Below are 15,970 nucleotides of genomic sequence, written 5' to 3' on the forward strand. Positions count from 1 at the left end.
TTCTAGTATGAGCAACAAGAACCCTCACTCTAGTCAGCCCATCAAGTTTGACTTGTTTCTTAGGCCTCTGAACGGATTTAGAGGGCTCCGAATCCCTCTTATACTTGCCTCTATCACGATCCCTGTTTTGGCTCATCACGTGTTTAACCTCTTCGACGATATTCGCCTTATGTACTAGAACAGCAAACTCAAGCTCCCTTTGTAGAGCTATCAGAACCCTCAAACTGTCTCTTAGACCGTCCTCAAAGTGAACACATTTCTCATACTCAGACGCCACAATGTCTCGAGCATAGCTGCTCAACCTCAGAAATTTAGCCTCATACTCGGTCACAGATCTATGACCTTACGTGAGATTTAAGAACTCACGTCTACAAGTATCAACACAGCTCACACCCACATACTGATATGCCTCGTCAATAAGAAAAGAGACTACACCTTTAAGTTTCTACTTAGGAGTTCAATCAATGTCGTTCATGATCCTCTCGGCTGCCTCCAACCAATACTTAGCCACAGCAGGGGTGACTCTAGTGACACCCCTAAACAGCTCAGCTCCATTGGACCAGAGTCATTCAGTTACTGACCTACGACACTCAGATCCAGAATGGGGTCCAGTGACCCTCTCCAAATCCTAAGTTTCTGTTTAGGAGTTCAATCAATGTCGTTCATGATCCTCTCGGCTGCCTCCAACCAATACTCAGCCACAGCAGGGGTGACTCTAGTGATACCCCTAAACAGCTCAGCTCCATTGGACTAGAGTCGTTCAGTTACTGACCCACGACACTAAGATCTAGAATGGGGTCCAGCGACCCTCTCTAACACCTTCAACATGGCTTGGGACAGTGCGTCATCCCCAGCCGAGTGGCTTTGAGACCTAGTCTCAGTAGATGGTGAAACCGGTGTCTCACTCGTGTCTAAATTTGGCACACTGCCTAGGGGTGTGCAAAAATCGGGTAAAATAGAACAAATTCGGTTAATCGACTAAATTCGATTAATCGGTCGATTAACCGAATTAATTCGGTTGAGGGTCAGTTAATAATTTTTTAAGTTTTCGGTTAACGGTTAATTCAGTTCGAAACTATTCGTTTAACTGAATTTTTTTTGTTTAACCAAAAAAATTAATAAATAAAATTGTAATATATAAATAGCCCACTATTTACCCAAACCCAATCCAACATAAACCCAATTTAATATATATAAACCCAAGTACCCAACCCAACCCAACCCAACCCAATCATAAAAATTACAAATAATTTAATAAATAAAAAATATATAAAAGTAAAAGTCTAAACTCTAAAGCAATAGACGAAAGAAATAAAAAATACCTAACCTTCAAAATCTCTAATTGAAATCTCCTAAAACTTTTCTATTGTCACTGCCAGGCTAACCACCTTCATGAACTGTCCGGCATCTAACAGGTCACCATCATTAGCGAGTTGAGGTAGGTTTTTACTCTTGAAAATTTGGGCACTATTTTACTACTTGCTTATTCTACCAGATCACCATTTTTATCTCACTTTCTTTGTAAGAAGCTCATGGTACAATAAAAAAAGCCAGAAAAAGGCTTAAACCTAATAAGTCATTTGCTGAAATATTAGTACTATGAGAATGGATATAATAGCAAATAAAAGAAAAAGAAAGCCAGATGTAAATGGCTGTTGTCAATTTCTAAGGGCTTTTTTTTTGTTCAAAAAATTCCTAAGCTTCTGTATGTTTTAAGCTTCTGAATGTAAAAGGCCGTATGTTTTATTTTTTTTTGGTTAAGGGATTCTCCTATACCTCTCCACTTGCAAATGCTTTTATAAATAAAAGTATTATAGACCAATGGCTATTGTGCAAGCATTGAACTCTTTTGGTCGACAAATTATAGTGTAAACACATCTGTCCTATGGTTCTTTTGTTGAAACTCCATTGATTAATGTTAATTGCAAGCTTTCTAGTTTCAAATTAATGGGTAGTGGAATTATCACTTGACTGCTAAATCTTGAAGGTTCCCTAGTGGAAATCATAAATAATTAAACAATCTCTATGGTTGTTTCATTATCTGTTATTGTTGGTTTTCCTGGTTTTCTATGGTCTGCTTTTGATTGTGGTTATGTTTGTTTAGCTTGATGTTGCTACTCTCTTGGTTTGTATGCTTCTCCTCTGTTTTAGACTTTCTTTTTAGGTTTAATACTCATTTTGACCCTGAACTATGTCTGTTCTCTCACTTTGGTAACTTTTTTTTTATCTTAGATTAGTACTTAAACTATCATTGTGTTATCCCATTCACCTTTTTTCTGAACGGTGTTTAAAAAATCAACTGTTACAAAGTGTCAATAAAAATGTGCCACATTAAACATTTCAATCAATCCAAATATGTCACAAAAATGTCTATTGCTTAGTTACATTAATGCAATAATATTCCACTACAGTTGAAAGCCATGGGAGGAACATGAATTTTAAAGCTTTCACAATGTTGGTTTTTGTTTGAACTTTTCTGGGGTTATCATGAATTGCATTTTGCATCCATGTTTTTCAAAAATTTTGTTGGATTTTCATGACTATCATCTTTGTATTTGTCTATACTGCAATATATGTGTAATGTAAATGAAGAAACTTTTGGCTTTTTTATTCAACTTTTAAATTTTTGCAGTACCTCATAATATCAAAAGCTTGAGAGGTCACTTTTAGTAAGGTTCAGAGATTTGGAAGTACCAGAGAATAATCTTTATAATCTCTTGTGCTACCATTAAAATAATTTGTTGGTATCTATTTGTTTTATTATATCTACTATTTGTTCTTCTTCCTCGTTGAATATTTTTGTAGAGAATTTTAGAGTTTCTTTCATTTTATTTTATAGGCAATGAAAGAACTTGTAGACACTAATACAAAGTTTATTGGACTGTATGTTTCTAATTACGTAATTAAGCTAATTAAATTAATGATTTTAGTATATATGAACATATTGAACTTGTTCGATTTCATAACTATAAATCAAAATTTCATCTAATTTGCAAAACCAAACTAATGCAACCATTACTATTTGGTATTTACATGTATGTGTCTATGTATATTTTAAGTTATAGAAATTCTTACCAACCAGTGGTGCTATTGCAATGGTAAGATAAAAATTGAAGATTGATAGTATAAAAATTAATGGCTATGTAAAGGCATGCAACTATGTTATTTTCTTGTGTACAAAAGAATCACTTACACCAATAAAATTCAATAGAAGTGTAAGGAATATTTTATTCTTACAAAGAAAATTCAATTTTGAACTCTATAAGCCTACTCTCAAAATATGTTTAATATTATAAATGTATTTTAATTTATTATATAAATTTTTTCTTGCAGAATGTCCACCGAACCAACATCTATTGAGGGTAGTGTTACACTTCCTACTTCGACATATTCTAAAAATTTGGGAGTTGGAGCTTCAAGGCAAACAAAGGGGGACTATTGGGAAAAGAAAACCACTCCTCAAAGGTCAGAAGTTTGGTTTTACTTCACTAAGATTATTAATAGTGAGGGTGCAAGTAAGGCTAAATGTAATTATTGTCAAAAGAAATTTTGTTGTGATATGAAAAAAATGGTACAGGGTCATTGAAATATCAAATTGTGTATCACTGCTCACTTTATTGAAAATGATTGGAAATTGAATAAAAAGATTTTAAACTTTTTTCTAATTTCTAGTCATAAGGGTAAGTCCATTGGGATGGTGATTGAGAAATGCTTGTTGAATTGGGGGATTAATAAGTTGTTTACTATTATTGTTGATAATGCAAGTTCAAATGATGTTGATATTGGTTATTTGAGAAAAAAATTTAACCCTCGAAGGGGTTTAGTTCAAAATGGTAAATATCTTCATATGAGATATATGACAAACATTGTGAATTTGATTGTTGTTGAAGGCTTAGAGGAAATGAATAAATCTATTGAATGTGTTAGGGGGTTGTTAGATATGTGTGACAATCCCCAGCTAGATTACAAAAGTTTAAGGAGTGTGTTGTGGTGGAAAGGATAGAGTGTAAGACGATGTTGTGTCTTAATGTTTGTACTAGGTGGAACTTGACTTACTTAATGTTAGACACTGCTCAAAACTTTGAAAGAGCTTTTGAGAGATTTGAGGAGCAAGATACAAACTTTAAGGCTGAACTTCAAAGAAGAGAGGGTTGGCCTAGTGTAGATGATTGGGCTAATGTTAGAAACTTGAGGGATTTCTTGGAACACTTTTATGAAGTCTTTGCGTATATCTGGCACTTCATACGTTGCGTCCAATAATTTTTTTGACGAGCTTTCTAAAATTGATATTCTTTTATGAGATGCTTAGTTAAATAGTAATGTTGATTTCAATGTTATGGCCATTGGGGTGATATTAATAAGATGAATTTGCTTATGTTTGTTGCTTGTGTTTTGATCCTAGAGAAAAACTAAAGTATCTTGAATTTGCACTTAGTGAAATGTCTGGTTCTGAAAAAGCTTGTGAAATGATGCAAAAATTGAAGGAATCTTTGTATGAATTGTTTGATGAGTAAAAGCTTCCACTTCATAGTACTTGTAGCCAATCGAGTGTGTCAACACATGTTTCTCTTGGCGAACCACAACAAAAAATGAAAAGGCGAATGCAAGCTTTGTATAAAAAGCGTGAGTTGGAAAATGGTGGTGAGGATAAAACATTTGAGTTGGATAAATATCTAGCTGAGGCTAATGAGGAACTTGTTGAAGATTTTGATATTTTATTGTGGTGGAAAGTGAACAGCCTTAGATTTCCCACTCTTTCAAAAATGACCAGAGATGTGTTAGCTATACCAGTTTCTACGGTTGCTTCAGAATCTGTATTTAGCACCGAGGGACGTGTGTTTGATCAATATAGGAGTTCTTTAACTCCTAAAATTGTACAAGCTCTTGTGTGTAGTCAAGATTGGATTCGAAAATCATCATCACAAGAAGACATCAAAAAGATTGTAGAACAAATCCAAGAGCTTGACAAGATTGAAAATGGTATATTTATTTTTTTATTTTAACAGTTTCAATTTTTTTACCATATCACTCCTACTTATTTAATTGATTCAATGTTTAAACTTTTCTTAGAATGCATCAGAGCCTACCCTAAATTCATGAGCTTTCGTGAGTTGAAGGGTATGCTTACTATCTTATACTTGTTAATTTATAATCTATTTATTTGTTTATATTATTTGATTTTTTTAAATGCGTATGTTTCTATTATATGCTAATTTTTTGCACATGTTTTCTTTGTAGGTTTAATGCAAATGGAGATATTTTGGAGAGAAGAAATGGATACAAATGGAGAATATTAAAGACTTACATTTCAATTATGTGTTAATTTCAAGACTTATGTAATATTTTTAATTATGTAGTGATTCAATACTTTAAGTCGGTTAATTCGGTTGATTCAGTTGCGTCAGTTAATTCGGTTACTTCAGTTAATTTAGTTAATTTTATACTTATTTTAACCAAAAATAAAAAAACATATAATTTTCGGTTAATTTGATTAACCAACCGAATTAACAGAAAAATTTCAGTTTGGTTAATTTTTTGAAAAAATTTCGGTTCGGTTAATAGTTAAAAGTTTTGAAGGGTCGGTTAATTCAATTAATGATATTTCAGGTCGGTTAACCAGTCAGTTAACCCACTAAACACCCCTAGTGCTGGGAGAGGAAGACTCAACTCAAGCCCCCTACGACCCCTACTAAGCCCACAAAGACCACGATTGTAAGTTCCACGAGCGCTCACCGTATATTTTAAATTTATCTACATTATAGAATTTTATGCATCAATTCCAGTATTTATTAGCAGATATTTTATGTGCAAATTATCAGAAGTGCAGAAGTATTCCTGAGGTTTTAGTCTCTAACTAACTCAGTATAGTTTCAGAAAGTACTAACTATAGTGTTTTCAGAATATTGTATCTAAGTACAAAAATACTTACAGGATCGGCTCCGAAGACTTGGTGTACCACATACTTACTCAAAATAATCCAAGTTATTTAAAACTAATTATTTTTAAAACACAATTTTGGAACCCAAAATTCACAACCCGTGTTTTGTAACCTGGCTCTGATACCACTAAATGTAACACCCAAAACGGCCGAATCTGGAGATGTTACAAAGAAGGGTTTTGAGCGTTTCGATAATTCATCCTAGTTTCATAGCCCATATTCGTTTATAACCATTACTAAAAACATTACTTAATTAGTTCAGTTACCAAAACATATTTTATAACGGAAGTCTTAGAAATTGTTATATTTGAAAATCTCGTTCGTATTTTCAAAAAATCTTTGTTTTAGTAAAACCTATGTTTTTAGCCAACTCTAGCAATTAAAGAGTTAAATTAAAAATCCAAATTCAAAATAAATCTAAACAGTTGGGAGAGCCCTTTAATTACAAAACTCCCATAAATAAGCCTTAATTAAACGAAAATCATTAATGAAAAATAGTTCACAAACTTGTGGTCGCCGTGAGACTCCGCTGCATCGATCTGGCTAAGTCGTGGATTACTTGTATAGAACAGAAAAACATAAATGGGTTTTCGTAAACTCAGTGTGTAACCCAATAGAAATAAACATGTCATACATACAGAAATCACAAATACAGTCAGAATCAGATTCGGACTCAAGTCCTTTACAGATATAGATAACATAATCAGGTATACAGAATCCTACCTCCATCCTCTACACACCAACTCTGACCATCCTATCACACCATGTGGGGTTAAAAACACCTACCCATCCTTACACACCATATAGAGTCGGTACGACACATAATAGATAATATGCAGTCAAGTTGCTAGAATATAGGCAAAAGGTTACTATTCAGATCACTTCCTCCACACATACAAAACCCACCCCAGTCACAGATACAGAATAACAGATACAATAACATCATGCATAAGATGCTCATATACATATCGCATTTATATACTTAATAGAACAGATGTACATATCAGTATCCTACACAAGACAAACTAATAGAATATCATATCACATAATTTAGGGTTTGGTTAGCCCTTATCGACCCTATGGTAGGCCTACAGTAGATCAGAACGAACCGTGCGACCCTAGGGAAAATTTCAGAATTATGGGCCCACATGACTGTGTAGACCAACACGCCTAGATTGCCTTGCCCGTGTGGCCCACACGGCCTAGCCCAAGACCTACACGCCCAATATGGCCTAGCCCGTATGGCCTTGGCTGTGTCTTGCGCATGGTCGCACCTTCGTTAGACACACGGTCGTGTCTCGCATACGGCTAATCACACGGCCAGGCACACGCCCGTGTGGCGTCAATAGAGAGCTTTTTTGGCTTTTTTCGAAACCTAATTTTTTACATTTTGGGTACACACCTGGTACGATTTTGATGCAAAATCACTCCCGAGCTGACCAGCACCTAAATATCAATATAATTAACTTTCAAAATCAGTCTTAATTCACAATTAATTGAACCCACAAAATCGACAACAGTTCAAAACAAGCGTTTATCACCTACCCCAAAACTCTGAACAATTCTAACTACGATTCCAAAAGAGGAGAGCTCCGTTGTTCACGATTCACTACTGTCAAAACTCAAAGTCAACTAATGGAAAGAAAGAATAGAATCAATTCGAACAACTTAAAAACTGACTTCCCTAATCCACATGAAAATCACCTCATACACTTACCAAATCGCACAAAAACACCAAAGAACTAAAAAACTGGAATTGAATGGCAAGATTGCGATAGAATTTCAAACGTAAGAAAGTAAAATATTTTTGCCAGTCAATAGGAAAAGAACGTTAAATTTTGGGAATTAGGAAGAGAGAGAAAAATAATTAAAAATTTGAAAAGAAGAGAAAATAGAAAAAAAAAGATATCCCCTATTTTTCTCCCACTAATCCACTAACTTACAACTACCTCAGAGTTTTAACTCCACCGAAACTCAATCAAACAACCGAGCAAAAATAACATCCACGCTTGAGCAGGGATTTAAACATAGGACCTCTAACACACTAACTCCCTTACCACTCGAACCAGCAAGCTCATTTTGATATGAATTAACAGAAAATTTTATATAAGCCAACTCAACAAAGGTAAGGCTTGGATCTAAAATAACAAAATTTTCCAAAGAGTGAGACTTGAACCCAAGACCTTATATGTAACCCAGAACACTTAACCACTGAAGCAAATACACAGTTGTGTCAGAATTTACAGAAACAGAAAAAAATTAAGCGAGGTGTTACAATATTATAAGGAGATTCATATACCACTGAAGCAAATACATTCCCAATCTCTTATTATGACCATTTTTGTGCGTTATGGTGGAACAGTTGGAACATATACCGCACACCAGAAATTGTATGATGGGAAATATTTAATAAATAATTAATAGTAAAAATCATTTAATAAATAATTAAATTTTTCGTGTACGATGCTTGAAAATTATCTGATACACATTGTACCAAATTTCAATCCCACATATATGTTATAAAATCTTATCTTGCTTTAATAAAATATTTATAAGTTCAATTTAAAAGATATCATACAATCATTCAATATAAGCAAGTTAATAAGAATAAATAGATCCTATCAAATTTTCTTTTAATCAACAATGGTAGGTTAATAACACTTTCCACCATAATTTTAATAAAATTTCAAGAATAAATAACAAGAAAAAAGTTTAAACATAAAAATATTATGCATAATATAACTTAATTAAAAAAATAAAAAAAAATATTTCATATTAATAGCAAACATATCTAATCAATAATTATGTCTTTTACATAAAATAAAATTTAACCTAAAAAGGAAAAAATTAAATATCATCAGAATATGAAATTTATGTCAAATAAAAATTAATAGCAGTCATATCTTAATTGAAATAGAAAATATGGTCAAAATATAAAAGTTTCTTACTAAATCTATACTTTATCTATGCTTGTACAATAAATCAAAGGTCGAGAATAATAATCATAATTCATTCTGAGATTGAATCTTTCAACTAAATGTAATTATTTTTATCGTTAGATTAGTGATTTGTACTTTTATAATTTAGAGATTAATTCAATAAAAAATTTAAATTTAAATTTAAATTTTTTGATGGAATCAAGTATTTAAATTTTATTTTGTGAGTTAAACCTTACAGTTATATCTGTTAAAAAAATAATCATCTCAGTCAATCAAAAAATATTATCACCTTATTAAAATATAAATAAATAAAAATTTATATTAATATTAATATTATTAAATAAAAATAATTATATTAATATTAAATAATAATAAAAATATCTCACCCCACCGTCCCTCTCTCTTTCCCTCTTTCACAGGTAACCAAGCAACTTGAAAAAAAGAAACATTTCATACTCATTTCGTTCCATTAAGTTTTGTAACGATAATAATGCAAGCCAATGTAGGATTACGAAAAGAAACATGACAAAGTAGGAAACTTTGTTCACAGTTAAGTTTTAAGCCATAATAATTTACAAGAAAGTAGTTTAGATACAAAAACCTGTACACTTTTTACAGGTGAGACTAAATTGAAAAAGATAAAAATAAAAATAGTTGTAATTCCTAATCTGTTTTAATTTCTATACTTAATGTAGGATTACAAAGTACAAAACAGGAGCTGAATTAGAGGTGTTCATGGGCCAAGCCGGGCCGGGTCAGATTCAGGCCAGGCTTAACTAAAAAATCATGCCTATTTATTGGGCTCGGGCCGGGTCGGGCTTAAAAAATGGGCTTAAATTTTTTTTCAAACCCGACCCTAATAAAAATACTAAAACTCGGGCTCAGCCCGGCCCGGCCCCCCTATATTAATTTTTATATTATTTTTAAATATATATAATACATCAAAAATACTAAAAACATCAAAATAAATATTTCCCAACAAATTGAAAATAAATTTTAAAAAATATGTAGACTTAAATAACACTAAGATAGATGCAACTTAATAAGCAAATGCCTCTAAAATAATAAAAAAATTAACAAATGCCTTTAAAATAATAACAAAATTAACAATAAAATAAGTTTTATACAATATTCAAACAATAACAACAAAATAGTAGCAACATATAGTAAAATAGTAGCAAAATAGAGATAAAACAATAAGAAAATAACATTCAAAAATAAAAAAAAAATGTAGATTTTTTGTCCTTTAGTGAATTCGGACCAGGCAAGGCCGGGCCCGGGCTAATAATACCTTAACCGAGGCCCGATCCATTTTTTAAACAGGCCTTATTTTTTTGTCCAAGCCCATTTTTCTGACCTATATTTTTACCCAAATCTTCTCACATTTCGGGCGGGCCTTCGGGTTGAGCTACCCCATGAACACCTCTAAGCTGAATCAATATTTTCAATGGTATGGTGCATGAGCCATAAGGAAGAAGAGGAGAATTTGGAAGCCGACGGTAGGGGGAGGGGGTATTTTCTATTTTATTTAATATTAACAGTATATGGATATATTTTTTTATTGTATAATTATTTAATTATAATTTGAAAGACTTTAATTTACAATTTAATTTTTAAAATATACTCGTTTTTACATTTTGGTATCTAAACTTTTTTTTTAAACTAGTACTTAAAGTATTCTCACTTCTCAATTTGATCCCTACTGTATGCCAAGAGGTGTTCATGGGTTGGGCTGGGCCCAACTAAAAATTTAGGCTCGGCCCGAAAAATGGGCCTAAAATTTTACTCAAATTCGACGCTAATAAAAATGCTAAAACTTAGGCCCGGCTCGGCCCACCCGTATTAATTTTTATATTAGTTTTTGTATACTTTTTAAATATATATAATCTATCAAAAATACTAAAAATATTAAAATAAATATTTTCCAAAAAATTAAAAATTAAAATTAAAAAAAATATGTATACTTAAATAATACTAAGATAAATGCAACTTAACAAGCCAATACCTCTAAAATAATAACAAAATTAACAATAAAACAAGTGTTATAGAATATTTAAACAATAACAACAAAATAGTAGTAACATAATAGTGAAATGGTAGCAAAATAGGGAGAAAAAAAATAACATCAAAACAACAAAAAAAAGTAGCTTTTTTTGTCCTTTTGTGAATTCAGTTCGGACCGGTCCCGGGCAAAAAATGCCTTACCTGAGGCCCGACCTATTTTTTAAATGGACATTATTTTTTTACCCATGCCTATTTTTGAGGCCTATATTTTTGTCCAAACCCTCTCACTTTTCAGATAAACTTTAGGGCCAGACCGGGTAGCCCAGTTCATGAGCAGGTCTAAGTATACCTCTCTTATATTTTTTAGTCCATTTTTTAATAGAGGTTAAAAGAAATCTTATAGTCAATTACAAAATGCCATGTGACATCTTGATGTTAAAAAACAAATATTTTCTTTTATTAAATGTATATCAATATTAAAAAAGTATAAAAAATGAAAATAAATATATAAAATTCAAAAAATATATATATAAAATCTATAAAAAGAAACATATAAATTATTAAAAATATAAAAATAAAATTTACAAAAATATAATAATTGAAAAGAAATTATTAGTAATTAATAATATTATTACAAAAAATTGTAAAAAATTAAATTTTTTTATGAAATTATGAAATTATAAAATATGCAATTATAAAATTCTAAAAGATATTTAAATTTTAGTTTCCATTCCAGTAATTACTTGAAATTTAAATATTTTTTAAATTTTTATAACATTTTTTAATTTATATATATTATTTTAACTATTTAAAATTTAAAATTATATTTTGGAATTTTATAAAAAAATATTTTAAATTTATTTTTATATACTATATATGATTTTTATATTTTAAATCAATATAATATATGTAATATTAATTTTTTTATAAAAAAAGACATGTGGCATGTTCTAATAGCATCACATGGTCGATCAACGATTAGTCAAAGTTAATAGTGTTTTTTAATTTTGAAATATTTAAAATTATAATTTGCTATTTTAATTTAAATTTAATATTTTTTATTTTAAATAAATCTAATTGTCACGTGACATTTTTTTCATTAACCAAAACATGCCACGTGGTGCTTTTCCATTGGCCAAAGTTGCTTAATAGATTTTGTTTAACATTAACTAGAGGTGAAGAAAAATCAATTCGACTCGAAAAAATTAAACTTTTTTTTCTAATTTTGAATTAAACGAATCGAGTTATTCGAGTCAATTCGTATTTTTTTTTGTATTTCGAGTTTAAATCTGGTTTAATTTTTAAACTCGAATAACTCAAATAATTCGAATAAACCGAATCACAAACTATAATATTTTATATTTTTACCCCAAACCCCCAAACCTTTTTACTTTCCTCCCAAACTTTTACTCTCCTCTCATCTCACCCCACATTTACCTCAAACCCATCACCCCCCCACCTCCCAAATTTTTTGAATATTTTCCCCGCATTTACTTTTCCCCCAAAAATTTACTCTCTCAACCTTCAAAATTTTTTATTCCCCCCTAAATTTTTACCTTTCACCCTTTACCCTCAAATAAAAAATCATTCAAAAAAAATCCCTAAACTTAAATAATAATAATTTCATTTTTATCTATTATTTATATTATTAAATTAAATTTCATATTTTGTACTATTTATATTATTGAATTGTTTAATCATATTAAATGTTTATAAAATTATGTTAAAATTGAATTATTGATGATGCTATAAAATATTCATGTTAAAATTTTATGTTGGTATCAATTTCACATTTTATCTTTAATATAACTTTTATTAAAGGATCACATTTTTTATATTTAATATATTTTTTAATTTCAAAATACACGGTGACAAAAATCAGAAGAAAAGCAACTAAACATGCAAAGAAGCTAACCCGTATGTACAAGATTAATATATAAATTATGAGGAGATGAAAGGTAATAACAAATTTGATTACAGTAGACAATTTTGATTACGGTGGATGATAATAGTTATAAGGACCTAAAGTTTTTTTTTTAAAATTTAACTCGAACAAATATATTTGATTCGATTCGATTCGATTCAAATTCCATCTCACTTGACTCGATTCGAGAAAATTTCAAATCGAGTTAGGATGATAATATATGATTTTTCAACTCGATTAACTCGAAATTTTTTCATTTGATTCAATTTGATTCGATCGAACTCTACCCCTAAGTCGTCAACTACAAAATGAACAAAAAATAGATGGAATTGATACTTTAGGTACCGAAATGGGTCAAAAAAATTTAAGTATCAAAATAGAAAATGGGTTTCTGCAGGGGCTAAATTATGAATTAAGCCTTTTTAATATTTTATATATTACGAAATAAAAATATTGTATTAAATAATAAAAATATAAACGTGTATATTCTAATTGAACTTCTTGGGTTTCAATCCTCTTTCCTTTTACTGACGACGATGATGATAATCCTACGCCAGATTAAGCTGGATTTGAGCCTAAAATGTCTGTTAAGGGCCCGGCCCATCAACAGTTCGGACTTATGAAGTATCCTAGAAGCAGTCCGGATTCTGGAAGAACTAAGACCTCGCAAGAAGAATCAGTTTAACGGTTCCTACTGAATCAAAGAAATCCATGGCGTCAACTTCTTCTGCCACCGCTTCTTCAGACCCAGAACTCTACTTAATCAAGCAGGTTATTTTTTTGCCTCTCAATTTTCTCTGTCTCATGATTCTATATTCATGGGATTATTTATTTATTTCAGATTAGAACCCATGAAGTTGCCATAGCAGAGCTGGGCAGTCTTTCTTCTTGGCGGGTACTTTTTTTCAAAATTTTCTATTTTGTTCTTCTTGCTTATATTTCTTCTTGTCTAATTAATAAGGATTACAAGTTTATCCCCTGCAAAGTTTTTTTTTTTTTAATTTTTAGTTTTGCCTTTAGTTCTTGTACATACCCTTTATTTTAAGGATGCTTAAAACTGGGAAATCTTCAATCTGAAATTTGAAACGGTTAAAATGTTTGATTGGCCTTGGGAATTCTCATGGTATAGTATTTTGTAGTCTGGTGTTCAGCTAGACTTATTGAAGCTTGGCTAAGTTGGCTTTGCCCATTTTTCCCTTATTGATGGAAATCATAGTTTGAATTTTTCTATTTATCTTTCCTATTACTTGTAGGATTCTGCTTATTATTATATTTGTTAGTTGTGGACTCCTTGATTGTGCCTGAGTTTAATTATGATGCTATATATAGATAACCATGAATAGCTGTTTCCAAATGTGACAGCTTGATAAATTGTGTTTGTGAATATGTTCATATAGAATGTCTTGGAAAATTCTAGACGATTAAGCATCTCTAAATTTGAATTTGAAGTAATTGGTACATTGTCTGCTACCTAGAATTACCCTTTATTGAACAGACACTGTAGGATGGGGGCTGGCACTTTTTTTTTTTGTTATGGTAGTATCCAGATGGGAATTTTTAGGCAGTGCTGATCACTGCAATCTGGCATTAGGAAATACCTTGGATTGTAACATTCCCAATGTCAGATGATGGAGATAGCTAAAGTGAGAAGGACTGCTATATATGCTGTGCGCAAAATGGGTTTGAGAGGGCCAGGGAAAATGCTGGAGTTGTGCAAATTATTCGAGGATTGTTTTGCTGCATATTGTAAATGATCCCTAATTCATGGATCAGCAAGCTCACTATTGATGATGCTTTGGATTAACCATATTTTTCGGCACTAGAACTTAGGAGTCAAGTTCCAAAATCAGGAAAAGATCTCTTGTAATTATGGAGAAGCTGGCCAAAGTTTCTTATTTTCTACACACTGGTGGGTCTGTTGGTTTATAAAAGTGTAGGCTATGGTAGCTTTTTGAGAAATTCAGGAGGGGATGCAGTACTTGCTTGAACAGAAGCATGCCTCCCTCTTACTGTCTATGTACGGGTTGGAAAATATTAAGAGAATCTCCTGGAGTCAAAAAATTCCTGACGAATTGAGTAGCTTTCCAATGAGAGATTGATATGTCTGATTGCATAACCAAAAATACTCTTGCATATAGGAGATGGCAAATATTATGATAGCGTTGTCTGATTATATATAACCATTAGCACTCTATGTAGCAGACCTTTCCACTCCTTTACCTATTAGTGCATTCAAGACCTTTATGATGTACTTTCTTAGAATACCAAATGACGATGAGTTACCGGTTGCCACATCTTTATTCTACTGATCTCTGACTTCCTTTTTCCGTCAATTCGTGAACTCTTTGGTTGTAGTGGAGTTAAACCAATTTTGCATGGATGAAGCTGGAAAAGAAGCCGCAATTGTAATGTAGAATCAGTTTCTTTGTAGCTGCATCAAATGGGTTTAAGATACTCCTTATATACATTTTTTTAATTGTGAAACAACTCTATTCTTTGAACGTGGAACACAGATATTTTCTAGGAGAGTCTAATAAGTGTGCTGTGCGGTTTATTACAATTGTAATATGTGGGATCCAATCATCTAAACTAATCTAATGAAGGGTTGTTTTGTCTAGTTTTTATTCTGCTCAATATGTACGAGATATGATATTTCTGTGTTTGTCTTTCTTCAACTGCAGACTGTCTATCAGAAAAACGGTCACTTATTTTTCCGCACATCTATTCAAAAAGCAACATCATCTGAGGAAAGTAAGAATTGGATCTTCCTCCTCTTTTTTTTTTTTGGTTCTTCACTGCATGAGCCTTACTTGGGGATTAGACAGCTGAGTGATGTAGTTTGCTATCTTTGTTGGTTAATGTATGACAGAACAACTTGATCAGGCAAAAGCTAAGCTAGAAAAGCTGAATTCCCAGTGATTGTACTTGGCAGTGGTGTGCACGACTGAAGCCCATTATGTCACCAACAAAAAGTATTGGGTTGAAACGATTTTGTGTTATCATTTGTTTAATGCAAGATGCAAAGTGCTGGGCTGAGACTTGAATAAAATTTCTCAGAAACAAATCTCAAAGTGAATTTCCCTTTCAACCTTTCTCTGTGAGATTATTTGTTTGGGTTTCCAGAAATGCAAACAAGAAATGAACTAGGGTTAAGTTGATAAGAAA

At 31.6% G+C, this 15,970-nt stretch overlaps 1 protein-coding gene across 2 annotated transcripts; it reads left to right on the top strand.

The window, feature by feature from the left end:
- Positions 1-1,301: 1,301 nt before the first annotated feature.
- On the top strand, positions 1,302-5,391 carry LOC107949289 (zinc finger BED domain-containing protein DAYSLEEPER-like). 2 transcript variants are annotated; one of them, XM_041086059.1, is made up of 4 exons: positions 1,302-1,438; positions 3,334-4,980; positions 5,071-5,118; positions 5,239-5,391. In XM_041086059.1, exons 2-4 carry the CDS (start codon positions 4,590-4,592, stop codon positions 5,295-5,297), a joined length of 498 nt encoding a protein of 165 aa, XP_040941993.1. In that variant the 5' UTR covers positions 1,302-1,438; positions 3,334-4,589; the 3' UTR covers positions 5,298-5,391. The 2 variants fall into 2 exon arrangements, with proteins under 2 accessions (XP_040941993.1, XP_016739498.2); XM_016884009.2 differs by lacking the exon at positions 5,071-5,118 and having other exon boundaries at positions 1,316-1,438.
- The last annotated feature ends 10,579 nt before the right edge of the window (positions 5,392-15,970 follow it).

Source organism: Gossypium hirsutum, chromosome A13 (genome assembly GCF_007990345.1).
Source record: "Gossypium hirsutum isolate 1008001.06 chromosome A13, Gossypium_hirsutum_v2.1, whole genome shotgun sequence".
NCBI lineage: Eukaryota > Viridiplantae > Streptophyta > Magnoliopsida > Malvales > Malvaceae > Gossypium > Gossypium hirsutum.

Excerpts from the sequence above, each read along its gene's own strand:
- LOC107949289 (XM_041086059.1), top strand. The coding sequence starts at position 4,590 with ATGAAAAGGCGAATGCAAGCTTTGTATAAAAAGCGTGAGTTGGAAAAT. Across the intron at positions 4,981-5,070 it reads GCTTGACAAGATTGAAAATG|AATGCATCAGAGCCTACCCT; the intron begins GTATATTTATTT and ends AACTTTTCTTAG. Across the intron at positions 5,119-5,238 it reads GAGCTTTCGTGAGTTGAAGG|GTTTAATGCAAATGGAGATA; the intron begins GTATGCTTACTA and ends TTTTCTTTGTAG.